This window comes from Geotrypetes seraphini, chromosome 10, assembly GCF_902459505.1.
Source record: "Geotrypetes seraphini chromosome 10, aGeoSer1.1, whole genome shotgun sequence".
Lineage (NCBI taxonomy): Eukaryota > Metazoa > Chordata > Amphibia > Gymnophiona > Dermophiidae > Geotrypetes > Geotrypetes seraphini.
In genome coordinates, this window is record NC_047093.1 from 143,933,466 (window position 1) to 143,955,136 (window position 21,671).

The 21,671-nt window shown below is 43.8% G+C and overlaps 1 protein-coding gene across 2 annotated transcripts in view; it reads left to right on the forward strand.

Moving 5' to 3' along the window:
* The window catches only part of LOC117367761 (kinesin-like protein KIF18B), a 73,419-nt gene extending 52,824 nt beyond the window's left edge, over positions 1–20,595 (forward strand). Inside the window, exons 10-16 of one of the 2 annotated variants that reach the window (XM_033960668.1) lie at positions 5,221–5,312; positions 10,809–10,917; positions 10,999–11,120; positions 11,236–11,465; positions 11,927–12,467; positions 12,602–12,713; positions 19,554–20,595. In XM_033960668.1, the coding sequence (XP_033816559.1) occupies positions 5,221–5,312; positions 10,809–10,917; positions 10,999–11,120; positions 11,236–11,465; positions 11,927–12,467; positions 12,602–12,713; positions 19,554–19,634 (1,287 nt within the window). In that variant the 3' untranslated portion in view covers positions 19,635–20,595. Of the gene's footprint in view, positions 1–5,220; positions 5,313–10,808; positions 10,918–10,998; positions 11,121–11,235; positions 11,466–11,926; positions 12,468–12,601; positions 12,719–19,553 lie in introns of both variants that reach the window. The other variant, XM_033960667.1, reaches the window with a different exon arrangement.
* The last annotated feature ends 1,076 nt before the right edge of the window (positions 20,596–21,671 follow it).

Below are 21,671 nucleotides of genomic sequence, written 5' to 3' on the forward strand. Positions count from 1 at the left end.
AATGCAAAATTTAGACAGTCGTTGATCACTCTCTGAGACTTGATATTAAATTATGTGGTTCTTATAACTTATAGTCATTCAAAAATGCTGGGAAAAAATCCTCTTCATATATCAAAATATAAGGTGTAAAAATCACTGAATTAGTTGCATAGAATACACTATTCACTTAGCTCAAATATGATTTAAGGGGGTCCCTTTTAACGTGGCCCCGTTTCGAATTCTGCCTCAGGAGACCCAATTGTAAATAATAAAGAGGGGGATGGGGGTATTTATTGTATGTAATATAATAATGGAGATGGGGGTGGGGTATAGGGTTATTTTGTTGTTATTCTTAACAGATATACAAGTGACGTTCATGTGTAGGTATGGTTTAATTTGTACACTTGTTGAGAGATTAAAAATGAATAAAGAAGGGAAAAAAAAAGAAAGGAGACCCGATTGTAGATGCTGAAAGTGCTTGGTGCAGTAAATTGTAAAAACTCTATTTACTTTGTGATATGCAGTCAAATCTAAAATAGAAAAATGTATCATTAAGTGTGAACTAAGCCCTCATGTTCACACTATCAATACTATGTTATAGTTGTATTTAGGACCACACATGGGGAGGCAAACGCACAATATCAATGCAAGCTCTAATGATTCCAACTGACAAAAGAACGCTGACAACTATTGTGGTTTTTGAATTGGATGTGGGAGGAGACTCCACCTCCACGTCCTAATGTGATAACGTAGTTGTAAAAACGTAGCCAAAATATGTTTGTCAATGAAAACAAAATTATAAAAAGCAGTGTATGAAGATGAAAATGAAAAAATTGGATTGACAGATCAAAGGAACGCCAACCACTCAATTTCATTGTTAAGTCCGTGTGGATGCAACGTTTTGAGTGTGTAAATCCACTTTTGTTCTTTTATCCATAAAATATGTGCTGTGTTTCCTCCTCTAGTAGTCGCCTGATTTCAATCCTTCTTTTCCGATCGCTCCACAAAAGTAATATTCAATAACACATGGTCTGAAACGTATGAGTGTAAGCATGGCATTCCATAGGGATCCATTTTGCCCCCTGTCCTCTTTAATATTTTCATGGCTCCTCTTCTTGAAAATCCATTGGATTTTCAGTCTTCGCCTATGCAGATGATATCCAACTTTTACATCCGCTCAACCACGGTAGTACTAACGAAATAGTAGAAATCAATGATAAACTAGAAAAGATTAGAACATGGCTAGTCAACAATATGTTAGCACGTAATGTCACTAAAACCAAAATGATGCTGTTTCCATGGAAACAAGGAATTACTTTGCCTATACCAATTAAACTTCACTCCCTTCTCTTACAAGAAGTGTCATTGATGAAAGTACTTGGTGTTATTTTAGATCAGCAACTGTCATTCCACGAACACATCAGTGGAGTAGTAAAATCTTCAAGGCAAGGCAAATGATGGGTTGTATCCGTAGGGGTTTTGTCAGCAGGAGACCTGAAGTGATAATGCCACTGTACAGATCCATGGTGAGACCTCATTTGGAGTATTGTGTTCAATTCTGGAGACCATACTACCGGAAAGATGTGCGGCGAATTGAGTCGGTTCAGCGAATGGCCACCAGGATGGTCTTGGGGCTCAGGGATCTCACGTATGAAGAAAGGCTAAATAAATTGCAGCTGTACTCACTAGAGGAACGAAGAGAGAGGGGGGACATGATTGAGACGTTCAAATATGTTACGGGCCGTATCGAGGTGGAAGATGATATCTTCTGTCCTATAGGTCCTTCGACCACCAGAGGGCATCCGCTGAAAATCAGGGGAGGGAAATTTCGTGGTGATTCCAGGAAATACTTCTTCACAGAGAGGGTGGTCGATCATTGGAACAGTCTACCTCTGCAGGTGATTGAGGCCAGCAGCGTGTCAGATTTTAAGAGAAAATGGGACATTCACATGGGATCTCTAAGGGAGTAAAGTCAGGGGAGTGGGTCATTAGAGTGGGCAGACTTGATGGGCTAAAGCCCTTTTCTGCCGTCATATTCTATGTTTCTATTCATTTTCAAATTAAACAACAAGTGCACAAAAGAATATATTACAACAAATTATTCCAGAATAGCACTTTGATATCTGCCATATAAACATCTAGTAAAATCAATAACCCCCCTTACCACCCACCCTTCATCATATTTTCAATAAAAATATACACATATTATATATCTTAGTATAACATAATATGTAACATTATTTCCAACTCCCTCCCCCCTTTAGTGTTCTAAAAAGAAAACGAAAAGGAGAAGAGAAGAAGTGATGACTATTCACTACAATATTTTGCCAATGGCCCCCATATTTTTATAAATTTCGTATATGTCCCTCTTTGTACTGCTATTGCTCGTTCCATTTTAAATATATGGCATAACATATTCCACCAAAATGTTTAACTAAGGTTTCTGTGATTTTTTCAATTGTTGGTTATGTGTTGGATGGCAACCCCTGTCATAACTAATAAAAGCTTGTTGTTCTCTGATGATATTTGACTCTTTTTCCTCATCATCATGCCAAATAACACTGTATCGTAAGAGAGTGCCACATGATTTTCCAATAATGTATTTACTTGAGACCATATTGAATTCCAAAATATCTTAATATAGGGACAAAAATAAAGTAGATGATCTAATGTCCCAGGTTTCAGATTACAGTGCCAGCATCTATTGGACTTAGAACTATCTAATTTTTGTAAGCGAACAGGGGTCCAAAACACTCTATGTAACAAAAATAACCAAGTTTGTCTCATAGATGCTGACACTGTACATCTCATTCTCCAAGACCAAATTTGTGGCCATTGAGATGCAGAAATTTGGTGCTTGATCTCAATGCTCCAAATGTCTCTCAGACCATTCTTTGGTTTTTTATTCAAGTATCCAGATAATAATTTATACTACAGTGCGGCTTGATGTCCTAGGAAGTCTGCTTGGAAGCATAGGAACTCCATATTATACTGATTGTTCAAAGTCTTCCATTCAGGGAACCCTAGGATGGTAAAATCTTGTTTTTATTGCCTGCACATGATTTACCCGTCACTAAATTTTTGGAGCCTAAATCTTTAAACATTCTAATCCATTCGTTAATCATATCAAAACTAGATTATTGTAACTCTTTATTCATTGGCATAACCCATAAAGGAAAAAAAAGATCATTCAAAATACAGCCATGAAACTTATATCAAAGGCTAAGAAGTACGACCACGTTACTCCCCTTTTGCAAAAAGCTCACTGGCTCCCAATTACGCATAGAATCTCCTATAAAACCATACTACTGACATTCAAAACGCAGTTCTTTAAGGAACCTCAATACATATATAACTTACTAATCCCGTACACCCCAATTTCGTTCCATGGATCAACATCTTCTGACAGTACCATCTTTAAAGAGTATCGGCACACACAGGCAAAGCATATTTTTGGTTATTGCACCGCAGTCATGGAATGCCCTCCCACTGTACCTAAGAGAAGATAGGAATATAGACTACAAATTTGGACTTGGAAGATGAGATGTACAATGTCTGCATCTGACACAAACTTGTTTTTTTCTGTTGCATAGAGCATTTTGTACCCCAGTTCATTTACAGAAGTTAAATAGCTCTAAGTCAAATAGATGCTGGCACTGTCATCTTGAAGCTGGGACATTAGATCATTTGTTATTCTATTGTCCATTGATTCTAGCTTTTTGGAAATCAATATGAGGTCAAATAAATTGTTTGTTGGAAAATCCGGTGGCATTATCGTATGATACTGTACTGTTTGGCATGTCAGTGAGGGCTAAGAGCCAAATATCATCTAATAATAACAGGCTTCTACTTATTATGACAGGGGTTGCCATACAACAGATTACGAACGAGCAACTGGAAAAACTGGGAAAGACTGAATTACAGTTTCTGGTGGAACTTTTTTATGTCACATTTATAAAATGGAAAGGACAATAGCTGCACAGCAAGGGAATTTTAGAAAATTTCAGGATATTTGGGAGCCATTAACAAAATATTGTAATGATTGAATATTATTTTTCCCCTTAAATATGCATGTCCAAGGTGGGGGGAGGGGGGGAAGGGTATTTTGGTTTGATTATTAAAGTAAGGTATATAGGAAGGGGGATTATGGTAGGTTTTCTTGAATTTAAAGAATGTTATTGATTAGGGGGGAGGGGGATAAATTCTGATATGGATTTTAACAGAATATTAAGTTTTGTATCTGAGTTTAAAATGTTATATATGCTGTTACACTTATTGTAATTTTTAAAAAATGAATAAAGAATTTAAAAAAAAGGAATATAGACCACTTCTTATTTTTTAAAAAAAATTTCTTTATTCAGTTTTGCATATTACAACAAGTGTATCAGAAAAATTCATATAATCTTATACACACTTTATTTTCTTCATGAACACTTTAAATACAATATATCATACTTATATTCATATTTTATAATGATTTAAATATTATGTAATACATTTAATAAATATGACAAATGTAAATAAATAGAAAAAACCCCAATCCCTCCTTACCTATTTCAGAAAATCTAACCTAATACATCAAAATGTATTAATTAATTCATATATATTATGAGATAAATAAAATAATACCCACCCCCATCCCCACTTAACAAATATCTTCTTATGGGAAAATGTTATTAATCATTACAAAAATCTGCTAATGGTCTCCAAATCTTCTGAAATTTACCAAAGTAACCTTTCTGTGTTGCTATTGTGCGCTCCATTTTATATATATGGCATCCCGAATTCCACCAAAAGTTATAACTTAATCTGTCATAATTTTTCCACTTCAAGAGTAATCTTAAGAGCTTCCTTTTTAAAGATGCCTATACAGTAATTGTTAAATCTCCTATGGCAGCATTCCTTCCTAGGACTTCTGTACTCTAACCATTTTTAGCAACTCTGCTACACTTTTCAGATATAGTGCTCTTCCTTTTTATCTTTTTTGTTGTTTCCTTTTTCCCTTTTCCTCTTTCCCTGATGTGCTTGCCTTATTTGTTTCTTTTCTTACAGAGATTGTATTTCTTCCCCTTTTTTTCCCTATGTACCGGTTTGATATGTACCCCTGTTAATGTTAAATGTTTAAATTCATGTTTTAATTTGTATAATTATTGGAATGTTGTTCACTTAGTAATTCCAGATAAGCAATTTTATCAAATTTTATTAAACTTGAACTTGTTGCCTCCCTTCTCTGTCCCTCAGATAACTGAGCTGCGAGAGAAACTGAAAGCATATGAAAACAGCCAGGGGCCTGCAGTCCAGAAGAATGGTCCTCGGGCACAGGCCACTTTCAGGTAATTTTTTTTTCTGATGGCTTGTAATGCTGTGGGGTCTCTCAGATGAAAAATTAAATATCACAGCACTCCTTTTAACATTTAAGGTACACCTCTGTTATTACTATTCAATACTAACATTATTAATTTTACAGTTAAAAAATACGTATAAATAAATCCCTCCTTCCAACCCTATTATTACACATGTGATTACATATAAATCTTATTCTCTATTAATCCAACCCATCAAAATATAATTAAACTTCCTCCACCCCCCCATCCCTGTACAATTATACCTACTGGGGAAAAATGATATTTTATTCATTACAATATTCTATTAATGGTCTCCAAACCTCCTGAAAATTATTAAAATTTCCTTTCTACAACGCTAACGTTCTTTCCATCTTATACATGACAGTGAATTCCACCCAAAACTATAATTTAATCTATTCCAGTTTTTCCAATTAAATGTAATCTGCTGAATGGCAATTTCTGCCATAATAAGTAGTAACTTATTATTATTTGCAGAAATTTGACTTTTCTTCCTACATTGACATTCCAAATAAAATAGTATCATAGGTTAAAGCCACAGGATTTTCTAATAAACAATTTATTTGGCCCCAAATCGATCTCCAAAAAGCCAAAATGAATGGACAGTGGAATAATAAATGATCTAAAGTCCCTGCTTTGAGATGACAGTGCCAACATTTATTTGACTTAGAGCTATCTAACTTTTGTAAACGAACCGGGGATCCAGAAAGCTCGATGCAACAAAAAAAACCAAGTTTGTCTCATACATGCTGACATTGTACAACTCATCCTCCAAGACCAAATTCGTGGCTATTGAGACACAGTAATTTGATGCTTAAGCTCAATGCTCCAAATGTCCCTAAGACCAGTTTTTGGTTTTTTATTCATAAATCCAGATTTCAATTTATACCACTGTGCGGCCTGGTGTCCCAGGAAGTCCACCTGAAAGCACAAGAACTCTAGACTATATTGGTTATTAAGATTTTTCCATTCAGGGAACCCTGCCTGAATGGCCTGCTTCATCTGCAACCATCTATAACTTTGTGATTTATTAAGACCAAATTTGTGTTGAAGCTATGAAAAATCAAGCAGTTTACCATTAGATATAACATTGTCCAGAGTTCTAATACCTGCCATTACTCAATACTTCCAGATGACCTTGAATCCGCCTATTTGAATCTTGGAGTTAAGCCATATAAATACTCAAGTGATATTGTATAAGTTTAACTGTTATTTTCTAATGCACTTGTTGTAAGATGAAAAAATGAATAAAGAATTTAAAACAAAACAAAACTATTCAATATTAACAATTAAGTGACCAGTAATTGATAAATAACTCTTTTTTTTAAAAAAATCTTTATTCCAAAATACAGAAGTAAAATATATTTCCTATAATATGACCTTTAAACTAATAAGACCCTGCTTTCTTTTTATAAATAACTCCAATGAGAACTCAGAGTCCGATTTCTGCAAATAATAACAAGTTATTATTAATATTGACAGGGGTTGCCATGCAACAAATTACTCAAAATTGGAAAGATTATACTAAATTAAATTATACATTTTGGTGGAATTCAGTGTGCCACATATATAAGATGGAAAAGATGATAGCGTTACAACAAGGGAATCTTCATAATTTTAAAAAAATATGGGGACCATTGACTAGTTACTCTAATGATCAGATATCTTAGCACATGGGTAGTTTATATGTGGGGTTGGGGTGGGGAATGCATATCATATGGAAATAGGAATATGGATAAAAAAGGGGGGGTATTTATTTTATCTCACAAGAATATTTGAATGTAAGTACAAGTGATATGTGAAAATTGTTTTTATTATGTATAATTTACTTGTAAGAATCAAAAATGAATAAAGATTTATTTAAAAAAAAAATCTTCATTTTCAGAAATTATAAGTGTACAATAAACATTCAAAAATATATTAATTAATCACTTGACAATCTTATTTGTAATCCTCCAAATATATAAATATAAAAGAATCCCATCCCTCCCACCCATATATTAATAATTAACAATTATCAATTATTGTCATTCATATTCCCACCCCCAAAGAATTGTAGAGGCAGAATTAGAGTTATTTATCAATTTCTATTGATAAATAACTAATTCTGCCTCTACAATTCTTTGTATGTAAACAAATGGGCTTCAAATTTACTTAAGCTTACTTTTTTCTTTTCTATAGTAAACAAATACTAGTAGGCTCCATTTCATCATCAGCTCGTTTGTAAATGTGCTCAATCAAAATGTATTATGTGCTTCATATTCAAACCAAAAAAGAATTTTTTAAAAAAGTCTTTAAGTAATAAATACTTAGCTCACAATAAGTCTTTTTTTTTCAAAGTCTTTATTCATTTTTCATCTTACGTAAAGTACACAATATTACATCATTTAAACTTATACACATCACTTGAATTTCTTTCTATTATTATCTTAAATACATAAATTTATTCCCTCCTCACCGATCCTTCCCACAAATATCTATAATAATAATCCTCTAAGCACACATGCGCACTTAGGAGGATGTGGGGACTTGACATGTCCGTCCGTGGCCGTATTTGGCGGCTTGAGGCGCATGCGCCAGTTTGGCGCATCGGGCAACATGGAGTGGCGCTGGCGGTAGCTGGTGGGAGGAGGGCTCATGGTCCTGCCGCCGCTGCCACTCCTGTTAAAAGCGGCCTGCACGTCACTGACTCCCCCCCTCCCGCACCAACCGCTGCTGCTCCTGTTCAAAGCGGCCTGCTGAGGTTCGTGGCCGGCTGCAGCGAACCTTGCAGGCCACTCTCCACATGGTAGCAGTTATAACATGCTACTGAGGTGGACAGCGGCCTGCGAGGTTCGCTACAGCCGGCCGCGAACCTCAACAGGCTGCTTTGAGCAGGAGCGGCAGCAGCAGCAGGAACCATGGATGGAGAGAGGGGAAGAACGGGAGGGGAAGAGGAAAAAGAAGGGCCATGGAGCAGGCAGGAAAGGGGGCTGTTTTGGTGAGAGGGTTGTGCTGGGGGCAGACAGCAATAAGGTGGTGGAGGAACAGAAGGGGGCCACGGAGCAGGTAGGCAGGGGGAGAGGGAAAGGGGGCTGCTTTGGCAAGCAGGGGGGCCAGGGAGAGCCACAGACACAAAGAATGACAGACAGCGTCCAAGGAGAGAGAGAGCCAAATAAAAAACCAGACATACAAACATCTACTCTGGGCGGCGGGAGGAAAGGTAGTGCGGAGCGCTGCTGGCAGTGGCTGCTGGGAGGAGGGCTTTGAACAGAAGAAGACTGTCCCCAAAGCCCCTGCGGAGAGTCGGGCCAACCTCTCCTTCCTCACCGACACCGAAGAAGCTGCAGCTGGAGCAGTCGGGGCCTCCCCCGCCGCGCCCAATACACCCAGACCCTGCTCCCTCTTGTTCTCTGAGCACTCACGATTGGCTGAAGGGTGTCGTGCCGGTGCTGCAGGTACAGGGGGCTGCTTTTGTTGGGAGAGGTGTGCTGGGGGGCAGACAGCTTTGCTTGGGGGGGGGAGAAGACAGAAGGGGGCCATGGAGAGACAGTCAGGGAGAGGGAAAGGGGGCTGCTTTGGGGGAAGGGGTATCCTGGGGGCAGACAGCTTTGCTCTGGGGGGGCGGGGGAATGACACAAGGACACAGACACAAAGAATGAAACACAGGGGGCCAAAGAGACAGACAGAAAGGAAGACAGACAGCCAGCGTCCAAGGAGAGACAGCCAGTGTCCAAGGAGAGAGAAACAAATAAACATAGACAGACAGACAGCGGCCAAGTGGAGAGAGAGAAAGAAAGAAAGACAGACACACACATCTATTCTAGCACCCGTTAATGTAACGGGCTTAAAGACTAGTTTTAATCATAAATTTCATATAAATATTACATTCTTATCTAATGATTAAACCTTAAATAGAACTTTATACCACCCTCCCTCCCCCATATTATAAATGTACTTTTTTTTTAACATTCTTTATTCATTTTCAAATTAAACAACAAGTGCACAAAAGAATATTCTATACAATATTTCACAATAGCACATTAATCTCTACCACATAATATTTTAGTGATATAATAACCCCCCCAACCACCCACCCTTTATCATCTTTTCAGTAAGAATAAACACACATATAGCATATAAATGTACTTTCAATGGAAAATGGCGTCTAATCATTACAATAAGTTGTCAATGGCCCCCAGATCTTTTTAAAATTATTATAATTTCCTTTTTGTAAGTCATCTTAAAACAGAACAGATTCCCACAATTGACGATTGAATAATGGAACACATGCTGCATTTTGAGCACATTTACAAATGAGCTGCTGCTGAAATGGAGCTAGTAGCTTACTTTATGTCCAGAGGGCTCGATAGACCACAAGTGACCTGCAATGGCAACTATGTGGTTTGGATTAAAAACAGGATGAGAGAGAGGAAAGGGGGATGAGGGGAATAGAAAGAGTTGTACAGCAGTTGGTCCACATAATTTTGAGGAGTGGTTTCAACTTGGGATAAGAGGATTTTGAACGGATGTGAGGAGGCAAGTCATTCCACAGAGAGAGACCCAGGTAGCTGAAACTAAAGACATGGAGTAAGCCACTGCTTGCCCTGGATCGGTAGCATGGAATGTTGCTACTCCTTGGGTTTTGGCTACTAGGCTTGATGGACCTTTGGTCTGACCCAGTAAGGCATATTATTATAAGCTAGTCTCTTGAGGATATTGAGGCAAAAAGATGGGAGAGCTTAGGCTCATTTTGTTTTACTTAGAAAATTTAAGTATAATCAATTGTGGAGGCAGCCAGTGTTCTTTATCAATTATTGGTCACCTATTTCTTTTTGGGCTGTCTCCCTCAGGACAGGAAGGGAATAATGGGGGTGGGAAGGAGGTAGGTGGTATGTAGCTGTCTAATTGGGTGGAACTGCAAATGTACATGTGCAGTAGGGATATGGTTCATTGTACACATGATGGTGGAAGAAGACCTCAGCAGGGTACAGATTGGAGAGTTTTGTGTGTGTTTGTTTATTTTTTTAAAAAATTTATATACCGCCTTTATTTTATTTTTTTTTTTAATTTTATTCTTTTTTATTTCTTACATCAAGTGAAAATATGTAATACATACAATTATTACAAAACACTTGAGTTACAATCAATTACTCTTATAATGTAAAGTAAAGAAACCCCTTTAATCAGTATTCTAACTCAAAAACCATTATATTAATTTACCCTCCCAAACCCCTCTAAATATTCTATCCATATGCTACGATATCTGATCATTATTTTTTTTATATACCGCCTTTAAACAAAGTAGTTTCCATAAAAATTAACATATATTATTGCAAACACAAGACAAAATTACAATTCTAAAATTAAAACTAGATTTCAATGCCATAAATTACATTTTCTTTAAGAGAGAAAATATATATACCATGGGGAGGAGGTGATACAAAGATTTTGGCTTGCTTCTTTATCCTCTCCCTCCTTTTGTAGGCTGAAAAAGCCCCTGCAAAAGAGACTTCCTGGGTGTGAGAGTGAAGGGACAGAACAGCTGACTGAGATGGACCAAGTAGGGCTTTGGCTGCAGGGTGAAGAGAAGCAGGTGCGCACCTTCAGCACTTCCTGAATTTACTTATTCTCCCTGCCTTTCCCTGTCTTCTCTCACCCATGATTCATTTTTCAGGAATCACCTCTTTCCTCATGCTGCTGTTCCTTAAAGGGTAGGAACTCGCTGCTCCTTGGAAAGCATGAACACAAGAGCGTTAAAGCTGCACGAGGGAGACTGGATTACATTCAGATGGAGATGTGAGTCTTAATCTGTGTGTCTTAATCTGTGCCAAATAACCCCTGAAGTGCAGGAGGGATTCAGGTAAAGGAAGCTGGCTCTGCAACAGTAACAGTGTTCCCAATTCATCCCCAGGCTGCTTGGTGTCCTGTTGAAGATAGTCCGCAAGCAACACTGTGCCCTAGAAGGAACTGGATTGTGTACTCCTGAGATGACTATGGAGATAGAAGAGGTGGAAAGTCTTCTCAAGAATGACGGATGTGTAAAGTGGAAGGAATGGCTGGAGGCACAGGACACAAGGACCGAACCAATAAAGCCCAGCAAAATTGCCCCAAAGCAGAACACGCAGCTGCAGCCTGAAAAAGGTAGGCATTCTCTCCTCCATGCTGTTAGTGATGATGGGAATCCCTGTGGTGTAAGGGGAAAGGGACTGGGACTTGTATACCACCTTTTTGTAATTATACAACCACACTCAAAGTGGTTTACATACAGGTACTTCAAGCATTTTTCTTATCTGTGCCTGCAGGCTCACAATCTAACTGTGGTACATGGGGTAGTGGAGGGTTAAGTGACTTGCCCAGAGTCACAGGGAACAGGCTGGGATCAAACTTAAAACCTCAGGATGCTGAGGCAGCAGCTCAAACCACTAGGCTGACCCCTCCCTTATGGAAGGTTCTGAGCTGTAGAGGCAGTATGGGCACAAAGACCTGTGTTGTATGGTGCAGTAATTACATTTTATATTCCTATATGTGTTTGCCTAGGAAAGCAACTCGTTTTTCTGTAGTAGTTGGTTTTTTTTGTGTTTTTTTTTTTAATTTCCCTTCAGTGATGGTACTGCGGCATAAACCACAAAAGCGACACCGGAGGGACCTCAGCCTCTCGCCAAACACACCTCTGGCTCCTTTGAAGAAACGGTGGTGTTCAGACTCCAGCGCCCCATTTGGAGCAAGATGCACAGCAGCTCTAAAGCTGCAGGCAAAGCAGCCAAACTCTGCCCTATCTAGTAAATGTGTCCCATTTTGGATGTCTGATAAGAGCGCTGATAGTGAGGGCGGCTCCTCTTTCAAAAGAGTCACTGGGCCTCTGCGAAGCGCCTCTCCCTGCACTCCAAAGCTTGGTGTTCAAGAGACCCCTACATTCTGCTCCTCCACAGTGACAAAGAGACGGAAGCCCTTGGCCACATCTGCTCTCCAGAACTCTGCTAGTGTGCAAACGGTGCCTGCTGCTCCTCTGGCTGTCCAGGACATGAACACTACCTTTGATGTCTTAGAGGAAAACAACCCAGTGGCCTTTAATGCTTCTCCAATCCTGTGCTGGGAAAATGTGTGTTCCAACCAGAAAGATGCAGGCAGTACTTTTTCTTCTGGGTAGGTATTAGGTGTACACCTATCTGTACTTGTAACAAGTATGTTGCACACTGATATTTTGTTCTGTGCTGTGGCAGGACTTGGAAACAGCATTTCTATGTGTCTTGTCCTATTTCTGCTTCTCCTATCCACAGGTCTAAGATTGCGGTGTTTGCTGCAAAGGGTCCTCCAACTCGGCTTCTTTCAAGCACTCCTCGGCTGCACTCCTCTATCACCAGATGCTCTACCAAGAAACGACAGTGCTCTGTTAAGTAAGATGTGGCAGCCACGTTTTACCTATTCTTAGATTGTAAACAATTTTTATCCCAGGACAAGCAGGCAGGTTTTCTCACTAGTGGGTGATGTCATCCGACAGAGCCCCGATATGGACATCTTGCAAGCATGTCTTGCTTGAAGAAACTCAGAAGTTTCGAGATGCCCGCACCGCGCATGCGCCAGTGCCTTCCCGCCCGATGCTCCGGGTGTGTCTCCTCAGTTCTTTTTCTTCCGCGGAGCTGAGAAGTCTATCTTCAATTTGCGCCCATTGAATCTTTTTTTTGCCTTCTATTTTGCCACGGGTTGAGTTCTTTTGGCTCTCCTGTGCATTTATTTCTTTCTTTGATTTCTTTTTTCAAAAAAAAAAAAAAATTTTTCCTTCCGATACTGGGTCAGCCGCGTGGCTGGGGCCCCGCGCCTTCGACCTTGCGGCGGAGCTTTTCCGGCCTATGTCCCAGCCGATTACCAGTTTTAAAAAGTGTAGCAAGTGCGATTTCGCTCACGGACCCTCATCGACGCTGCTTACAGTGTCTGGGACCGGATCACTTCCCGAAATTGTGCCGGCCTTGCTCCACTTTGACGGCGAGAGCGTTTAAGCGCCGCTGTCTGCTGTGGGAGTCCATGTTCAAGATGGAAGCTTCATCGGATCCTGCAGCTTCGACATCGACATCGACGGGTGCTTCGACTCCTTCCGCGAAGCCCTCTGCCTCCCCGACTGCTTTGGGCCTCCTGAAATCGGCATCGTTCACACCGGTTTCGGCCCCGGCTTTGGCGCCGGTGCCTTCCTCCGTCTCCTCGGAGCAGGTATTGACCCCGACAGTTCCACCGGTGGTGCTCAAGGTGCCGAAGACTGGGAAGCAGAAGCACGCAGCACCGAAGGAGCGCGGAGACTGTGCGGAAGGGCCCCCTTTTGGTGCGGATCCCTCTATATCGGCTTCTTTGCAGTCCCTTCTGGAGGCTCAGTTCGTGGAGCTCATGCAGACCATGGGGCCTCGGCTGATTACCACCATCCAGGGTGACCTTCCAGCTTCGGCTTCGAGGGGCGGACCGCCCCCTCCTCCTTCTCCTCGCCGCACGACCTCGTTGCTCGGAGAGCGGTGTCCGGGTCCTCGAGGAGGTCCTCCGTTAGCGCTGTACCTCCTTTGGAACCGATTCCCTCGAGGAGGGCCTCCCTTAGTGATATGCCTCCCTTGGAGCCCATCCCCTCGAGGAAAGCCTCGTTTAGTGACCTGCCTCCCTTGGAACCGATTACTCCGCCCCATGACTCAGTGTGGCGTCCACCTTCGGGGCCACCCAGTCCTGGGCATAGCAGGAAGCAGGACGAGTTCTTCCGAACCCCCTATCAAACCTGGGCGTCGTCGGGGGAGGCGCCGACTCTTCCGCCTCTGCGATCGACGGCATCGAGTCCAATCTGCTCCCTGGAGGCGTCTGAACCAGTTTCTCACAGGCGGGCTCGATCCCCTTGCAGGCATCGATCCAGACATTCTTCGAAGCATTCCTCTCGGCACTCGACCGTCTCGCCTCAGAAGAAATTGCCTCGGTTGGGGTATGCTGCTTCGACTGGGTCTCCTCCTCCGGGCCCGGAGTTCGAGGACCCTGAGGTTTTCTATTCGTCCTGTTGCTCGCAGGCCTCTCTGGAGCCTGAAGCCTCTTCTTCTTCTAGTCCGTCTCGCAGACCGGCGACGGCGGACCAACTGTCCTTTTCATCGTTCCTCAGGCAGATGGCAGATGACATGGACATTACTCTCGATGCTGGGTCTCGATACTCCAAGGAATACCTCGATACCATGCACTTGCCTCGTCCTCCGGCGGAGTCCTTGCGGCTTCCCCTGCACAAGCTCCTCGACCAGACCTTCATGCGATGCTTCGAGTCTCCTTACTCTATCCCTGCGGTCCCTGGCAAATTGGATGCGCGGTACCGCACGGTGCATCATAAGGGCTTCGAGGGTCCTCAGCTTTCTCACCAGTCCCTCCTGGTCGAATCCTCGCTCAAGCGGTCTCATCCGGGCCAGGTCTATGCTTCAGTGCCTCCGGGCCGCGAGGGCAGAACCATGGATAAGTTTGGTCGACGCATCTATCAGAATTCGATGATGGCGTCTCGAGTCCTGAATTACAATTTCCACTTTGCAGCCTACTTGGAATTTTTTCTACCTGTGCTGCGGAAGTTCACACCGTACATCGAGTCCCAGGCTAGGTTTGAGTTTGAGGAAGTGGTTGCTTCGCTGTCCCAACTTCGGCTTCAGTTAATGCAATCTGCCTATGATGCGTTCGAGCTCTCAGCCCGAGCGGCGGCCTGCTCGGTGGCGATGCGCCGGTTGGCCTGGTTGCGGACCATTGATATGGACCCGAATCTTCAGGACCGCCTGGCGAACGTCCCGTGTGCTGGGGCGGATCTTTTTGACAAATCCATCGAGACTGTTACGAAGATGACCACGAAAAGTCCTTCCAATCTATCCTTAGGCCGAAGCCTAAGCCTCAGCAGTCTCGACCTTCTCGTCCGCCGTTGATTTATCAGCGGCGTTATCAGCCGAGGCAAACTCCACCTGCGAGGCAACCGGCGAAGCGCCAGCCTCCCCAGAAGGGTCAGCCTAAGTCTCAGTCGCCTGCTGTCCCTAAGACCACTCAGCCTTTTTGACTGTCTCGTCGAGGGCATAATCAACCTCGTTCTGCCTCCCCCTGTTTTTCCCATCGGAGGGCGCCTCCATCACTTTTATCATCGCTGGGAGGCCATAACAACCGACCTCTGGGTCCTTACTATCATCAAGGAAGGATACTCTCTTCATTTCCATCGGGTCCCTCCAGACCACCCTCCAAGAGAGTATCCTTCCAACTTGACTCAGACCGCCCTTCTTCTCCAGGAAGCTCAGGCTTTGCTCCGGCTTCGTGCCGTGGAGCCGGTCCCGTCAGACCAACTGAACCAGGGGTTTTACTCCCGGTACTTCCTTGTTCTGAAGAAGACGGGCGACCTGCGACCCATTTTGGACCTCAGGGCCCTCAACAAATTCCTAGTCAAGGAGAGGTTTCGCATGCTGACTCTTGCTTCTCTCTACCCTCTCCTCGAGCAGAACGACTGGTTATGCTCTCTGGATCTCAAGGAGGCCTACACTCACATTCCCATTCATCCGGCCTCCCGCAAGTTCCTCAGATTTCGGGTGGGACATCTACATCTGCAGTTTCGAGTGCTTCCATTCGGCCTGTCCTCGTCTCCCAGAGTCTTCACGAAGTGTCTGGTGGTGGTGGCCGCTGCACTCCGGAACAGGGGTCTTCAGGTATTTCCATACCTCGACGACTGGCTCATCAAAGCCCCGTCAGCTCCAAAGGTCATTTCGGCGACCTTGACCACGATCTGCTTCCTGCAGAGCCTAGGCTTCGAGATCAATTTTCCCAAATCTCATCTGCAGCCTACCCAGTCCCTTCCCTTCATCGGGGCGGTACTGGACACCATTCAGCTTCGAGCATTCCTTCCTCCTCAGCGCATGGATGCTCTTCTTCGTCTCTGCCAGTCTGTATCTTCTCGCCAGTCCATCTCAGCGAGACACATGATGGTCCTCCTGGGCCACATGGCCTCTACAGTTCATGTGACACCCTTTGCCAGGCTCCATCTCAGAATTCCTCAGTGGACCCTAGCTTCTCAATGGACTCAAGTGTCAGACCCGTTGACTCGACACATCATAGTCACTCCTGCTCTTCGGCGGTCTCTACTTTGGTGGATGACCTCTTCGAATCTATCCAGAGGTTTGCTGTTTCACACTCCTCCTCATCAGAAGGTTCTCACAACCGATTCCTCGACCTATGCCTGGGGGGCTCATCTGGATGGGCTTCGCACTCAGGGATTCTGGACCTGTGCGGACCGACTCCATCAAATCAATCTTCTGGAGCTCAGAGCCATCTTCAATGCTCTTCAAGCTTTTCAACATCTGCTTCACGACATGGTGGTCCTCATTCGCACCGACAATCAGGTCGCCATGTATTATGTCAACAAGCAAGGGGGCACGGGCTCGGCCTCCCTCTGCCAGGAAGCTCTCAGAGTCTGGGATTGGGCGGTTCGCCACAACACCTTCCTCAAAGCTGTCTACATTCAGGGGAGGGACAATGTCTTGGCGGACAAACTGAGTCGTCTTCTCCAGCCTCACGAATGGACACTCCACTCCAAGCCCCTTCATCAGATCTTTGCTCAGTGGGGAACGCCTCAGATAGACCTCTTTGCGGCTCCCCACAATTTCAAGCTGCCTCAGTTTTGCTCCAGGATCTATGCTCCTCATCGCCTCGAGGCAGATGCTTTTCTGCTGGATTGGGGGAATCGCTTTCTGTATGCGTTTCCGCCATTCCCTCTCATTCAAAAGACTCTAGTCAAACTGAAGTCCGAACATGCCACCATGATTCTGATAGCTCCTCGGTGGCCCAGGCAACCTTGGTTCTCCCTTCTACTTCAACTCAGCAGCAGGGAACCGTACCTACTTCCAGTGTTTCCTTCACTGCTTACTCAGCATCAGGGGTCTCTGCTTCATCCCAACCTGCAGTCTCTCCACCTGACAGCTTGGTTCCTCTCAACGTAACTCCGCACCAGTTTTCCCAGGCGGTGAGGGATGTCTTGGAGGCTTCCAGGAAGTCTGCTACTCGTCAATGCTACTCCCAAAAATGGACTAGATTTTCTTCATGGTGTATTTCCAATTCTAAGGAGCCTCAGCGAGCCTCCCTATCCTCTGTTTTGGACTATCTTTTACATCTGTCCCAGTCTGGTCTCAAGTCGACATCTATACGAGTCCACCTGAGTGCTATTGCGGCTTTCCATCAGCCTCTACAAGGGAAACCTCTCTCTTCTCATCCTGTGGTTTCCAGATTTATGAAAGGACTTTTTCATGTCAATCCTCCTCTCAAACCGCCTCCAGTGGTTTGGGATCTAAATGTTGTCCTTTCTCAGCTTATGGAACCTCCTTTTGAGCCTCTGAGCAAGGCTCCACTAAAGTTTCTCACTTGGAAAGTGGTTTTTCTGGTGGCCCTCACATCTGCTCGCAGGGTCAGTGAGCTTCAGGCCTTGGTAGCGGACCCACCTTTCACAGTATTCCATCATGACAAGGTGGTTCTCCGCACTCACCCGAAATTCCTGCCTAAAGTGGTCTCTGAATTTCACCTCAACCAATCCATTGTGCTTCCAGTGTTCTTTCCAAAGCCTCATTCTCATCCTGGAGAATCAGCTCTTCACACTCTGGACTGTAAACGTGCTTTGGCTTTCTACTTGGATCGAACCAAACCACCCAGAACTGCTCCTCAACTTTTCGTCTCCTTTGATCCAAACAAGTTGGGACGACCTGTATCGAAGCGCACCATCTCCAACTGGATGGCGGCTTGTATCTCTTTCTGCTATGCCCAGGCTGGATTACCCCTTCCCTGTAAGGTCACAGCCCATAAGGTCAGAGCAATGGCAGCCTCTGTAGCCTTCCTCAGATCGACACCGATTGAGGAGATTTGTAGGGCTGCCACTTGGTCCTCGGTTCATACGTTCACCTCTCATTATTGTCGGGATACTTTCTCCAGACGGGATGGGCAGTTTGGCCAAACTGTGTTACAAAATTTGTTCTCCTAAGTTGCCAACTCTCCCTCCATCCCATTGAGGTTAGCTTGGAGGTCACCCACTAGTGAGAATACCTGCCTGCTTGTCCTGGGATAAAGCAATGTTACTTACCGTAACAGTTGTTATCCAGGGACAGCAGGCAGCTATTCTCACGTCCCACCCACCTCCCCTGGGTTGGCTTCTCTGCTAGCTACCTGAACTGAGGAGACACGCCCGGAGCATCGGCCGGGAAGGCACTGGTGCATGCGCGGTGCGGGCATCTCAAAACTTCTGAGTTTCTTCAAGCAAGACATGCTTGCAAGATGTCCGTATCGGGGCTCTGTCGGATGACATCACCCACTAGTGAGAATAGCTGCCTGCTGTCCCTGGATAACAACTGTTACGGTAAGTAACATTGCTTTATTGACTGAAAACAGGTGGAACCATAGAAAAACAGTTGTATACAAAAGACATCAAACAAAGGCGGGATATCCGCTAGAACAAAGCAGAACATTACTAAGTCATATGTCATTTATAGCCACCCACGAACCCCAGAAATCCCAAAAATCTATTCCAAACCACCCTCCCCTTCCCCTGCAAACATGGAGAGGGATGCTAAGGTATCTCCCGGGCGCATGGGAGGTCAAAGACCCCCGTAGCACGAAAGGCCTCCAAAAATGGACCAGACATGCCAGTCCCAGGAAAAAAAAAACCAACCCCCCTAAAACACAGATGGTTCCCCCAGGGTCTGGACTCTGCTGACCTCAGGGCATTCAGCAGGGCTAGTCACACCCTCCAAAATACAGACTCCCCCCTCCCCCACCATCCTCCCACCCTCCAGGTTTTACCTATTCTTAACAAGGAGGTAGATGTGGGAAGCACTTTGGGACCTTATTGCGATGGTAGAGGTTGTATAGAAATGCAATGAATAGAAGAAAGTAGACAGATAGGGAGAGAAGGGTGTGCCAAGGGGGTCTGAGCTGTTGTTCCTATTTGGTGCCTATAGCACAGGTTATAAAGATTTTCTTAGAAAGCATCAAGCAAGATTCTTTTGAGCTAAATGTTCACGTGTTTCTCTCCCTGTCTTCAATTTTCATTTTTGCTTAATGGCAAACACAGTTGGGTAGGATATCATCAGCAGAAGCCTATAATGCCCATCCTAATCAGTGCCACTAAAACAAGGGGTCAAAGTGCCTCTGTCAGAAGAATAGGAAAAAGTTTTTCAAGGTAGCATCTTCATCTTTCACACTCGTCCCTATTCTCTCTTCTAATCCCTGCAGAGCATTGATGGCTTCCCAGAGCAGGATTGCCATACTGCAGAAAAGCACCATGCAGAGACCCCAGCACCAGCCAGGTGTTAAAGAGAAGGAGGGTATTTTGTTTGTGGTACCTTTTTAACCCCATTGGCGGGTGGAAATTCTGATCTTCTCAAAGGACCTCTGTAAGGATGAGAGAAATTTCCCCAGCCCATGGAGATCTCTTCTATAACAGTGCTGGAGCAGAAGGCATAACCTTGGACAGAACACTGCCTACGTATTTCATCTTTTTCTTCTCCAGAGTGTTCATCCTTCCAGCCTGAATGGCAAAGCAACAAGAAAGCATGGAGGGGCTCCATAACCCAGGTGTCTCTCAGCTTTCCAACAGTCGTCTTGTCCTGAGAACCTGCCTACTCTCATGTGCATAATCCTTAAATGTATTTATTTATTTTTAAAATGTATATACTGTCTATATCTAGGCGATTTCTATATAAAACATACATGGCATAAAATTACCGTTACAAAAAACTTAATGACATTTCTTGCCCACTTCCGCTATTGTCTGTACAAATAGAAATCCTTCCTTACGTGAAAGCAGATACAATAGCTGTGTTTTCGCTGTATGTTTCTGTACTGAATGTGTGTGCTGTATGTTTGCATGAGCAACACAGAACATGCATGCAGTCTGTACACATGTTCCTCAATACCCTTTCATGCTGTGCATGTAGATGTATGTCATATATATCAAACTGGCCATCTCTGCTGAGGGGCCAAATCTGCATGTCCCCAAATTTCCTAGCTGCAGTGTTAAACAGGGAGCAGAGAGGTGGAGGTGGCACAGGCAGAGTAGGTTTGGAATGGGACTTCAGCTTGTTTCCATTTCCAAATCTGAGCTGAGGGTGAGTTACTGTCAGTTATGACATATTTCTCTATTCAAATGGACCTGCAAATTAAGCTGTCCTGAGGCAATGGAGGGTGCCCTTGCAGGAATGTGACTGCATAATGTAGCTCAAGGTGCAATTTCTGTTTATCAGGGCCTTGCTTTGGAATTTAAAGGAATGCAATGGACAGCAGAGACCTGGCTTCAGTTTTCTTTGATGATGGAGGATTAATTGCAGGCAGATGTGCTGTGATTTGTAATTTTTAAAAAATCTCTTTTTGAAAGAACTAGCTTTTTTTCTTAACCTATTCAGCATGAAAGAACAATTTTTTTAGGCCTAGGCATTTGCAAAACAGTGACACCTTATGGCCATATTTGGGATGTAGGCATACTCTATCTCGACAATGCCACATTGAATTAAGGTTGACCAATGGAAGGGATTATCTTACCCCCTCCACCACCAGCCACTAAAGGTTTATGACACAGGGATGAGTTGACTTGAAAAGAGAGAAATTTTGTTCAAACCAACATTCCCCCTTCCTTAAAATAAACAAAAAATAAACACAAGCAGCCAGGGCCTGTGTGCGCCCCGGTTGAAGCATGTAGTGTGACGGAGTAGTTTGACAGCCCTTCAGGTGCAATGGCAGAGAGGGAGAGTCAAGCTCGCACCATGGAATGCAGGTCTTAGTGAAAGTATGTGCTGAATGTTGGCGGGTGGGGGGGTGGCAGTGGCAGCAGCAGCAAAGGGTTTAGAAACAGCCCTAGGAAGGGGTGGGCCTTGCAAAAGAGAAGGGCAGACCCAGTGAGGTAGTGGGGATAAATGCCTTTGTGCTGCATTGCCGTGCACAGTCCAGCTCCTTCCACTGTTTCAGTAATAGTTATCTTTGAGCTTTCTGCATACTCTGCTTAAGTTTTCCTAAGACGCTCCAGGAAGATGCAAAATGAAAGGGATGAAAACAGCAGAGACTGGAAATGAAGGAGTAGGATTAGCATCACTCAGATAGGTGGAAGGAAGGGATGAGGAGTGAAAGCAAGGCAGAAGCCTGTCTGTGTCGGCTCTTTTCCTTTGGGCTCTTGCTGGCCTGATTCTTCTAAAGTATCACAATGTGGGGAGGGCCATCCTGCTAGTTTAGTGGTCAGTCAGAGAGCAGCACTGGTCACAGCTACTGCTGCTGTTCCTGTTTGGGCTGAACAGGAGTTGTCTGGACGAAGGCTCCCTAAGGAGCACTAGCAGGGGAAAGGGTAAGAAGGGCTTTCAGCAG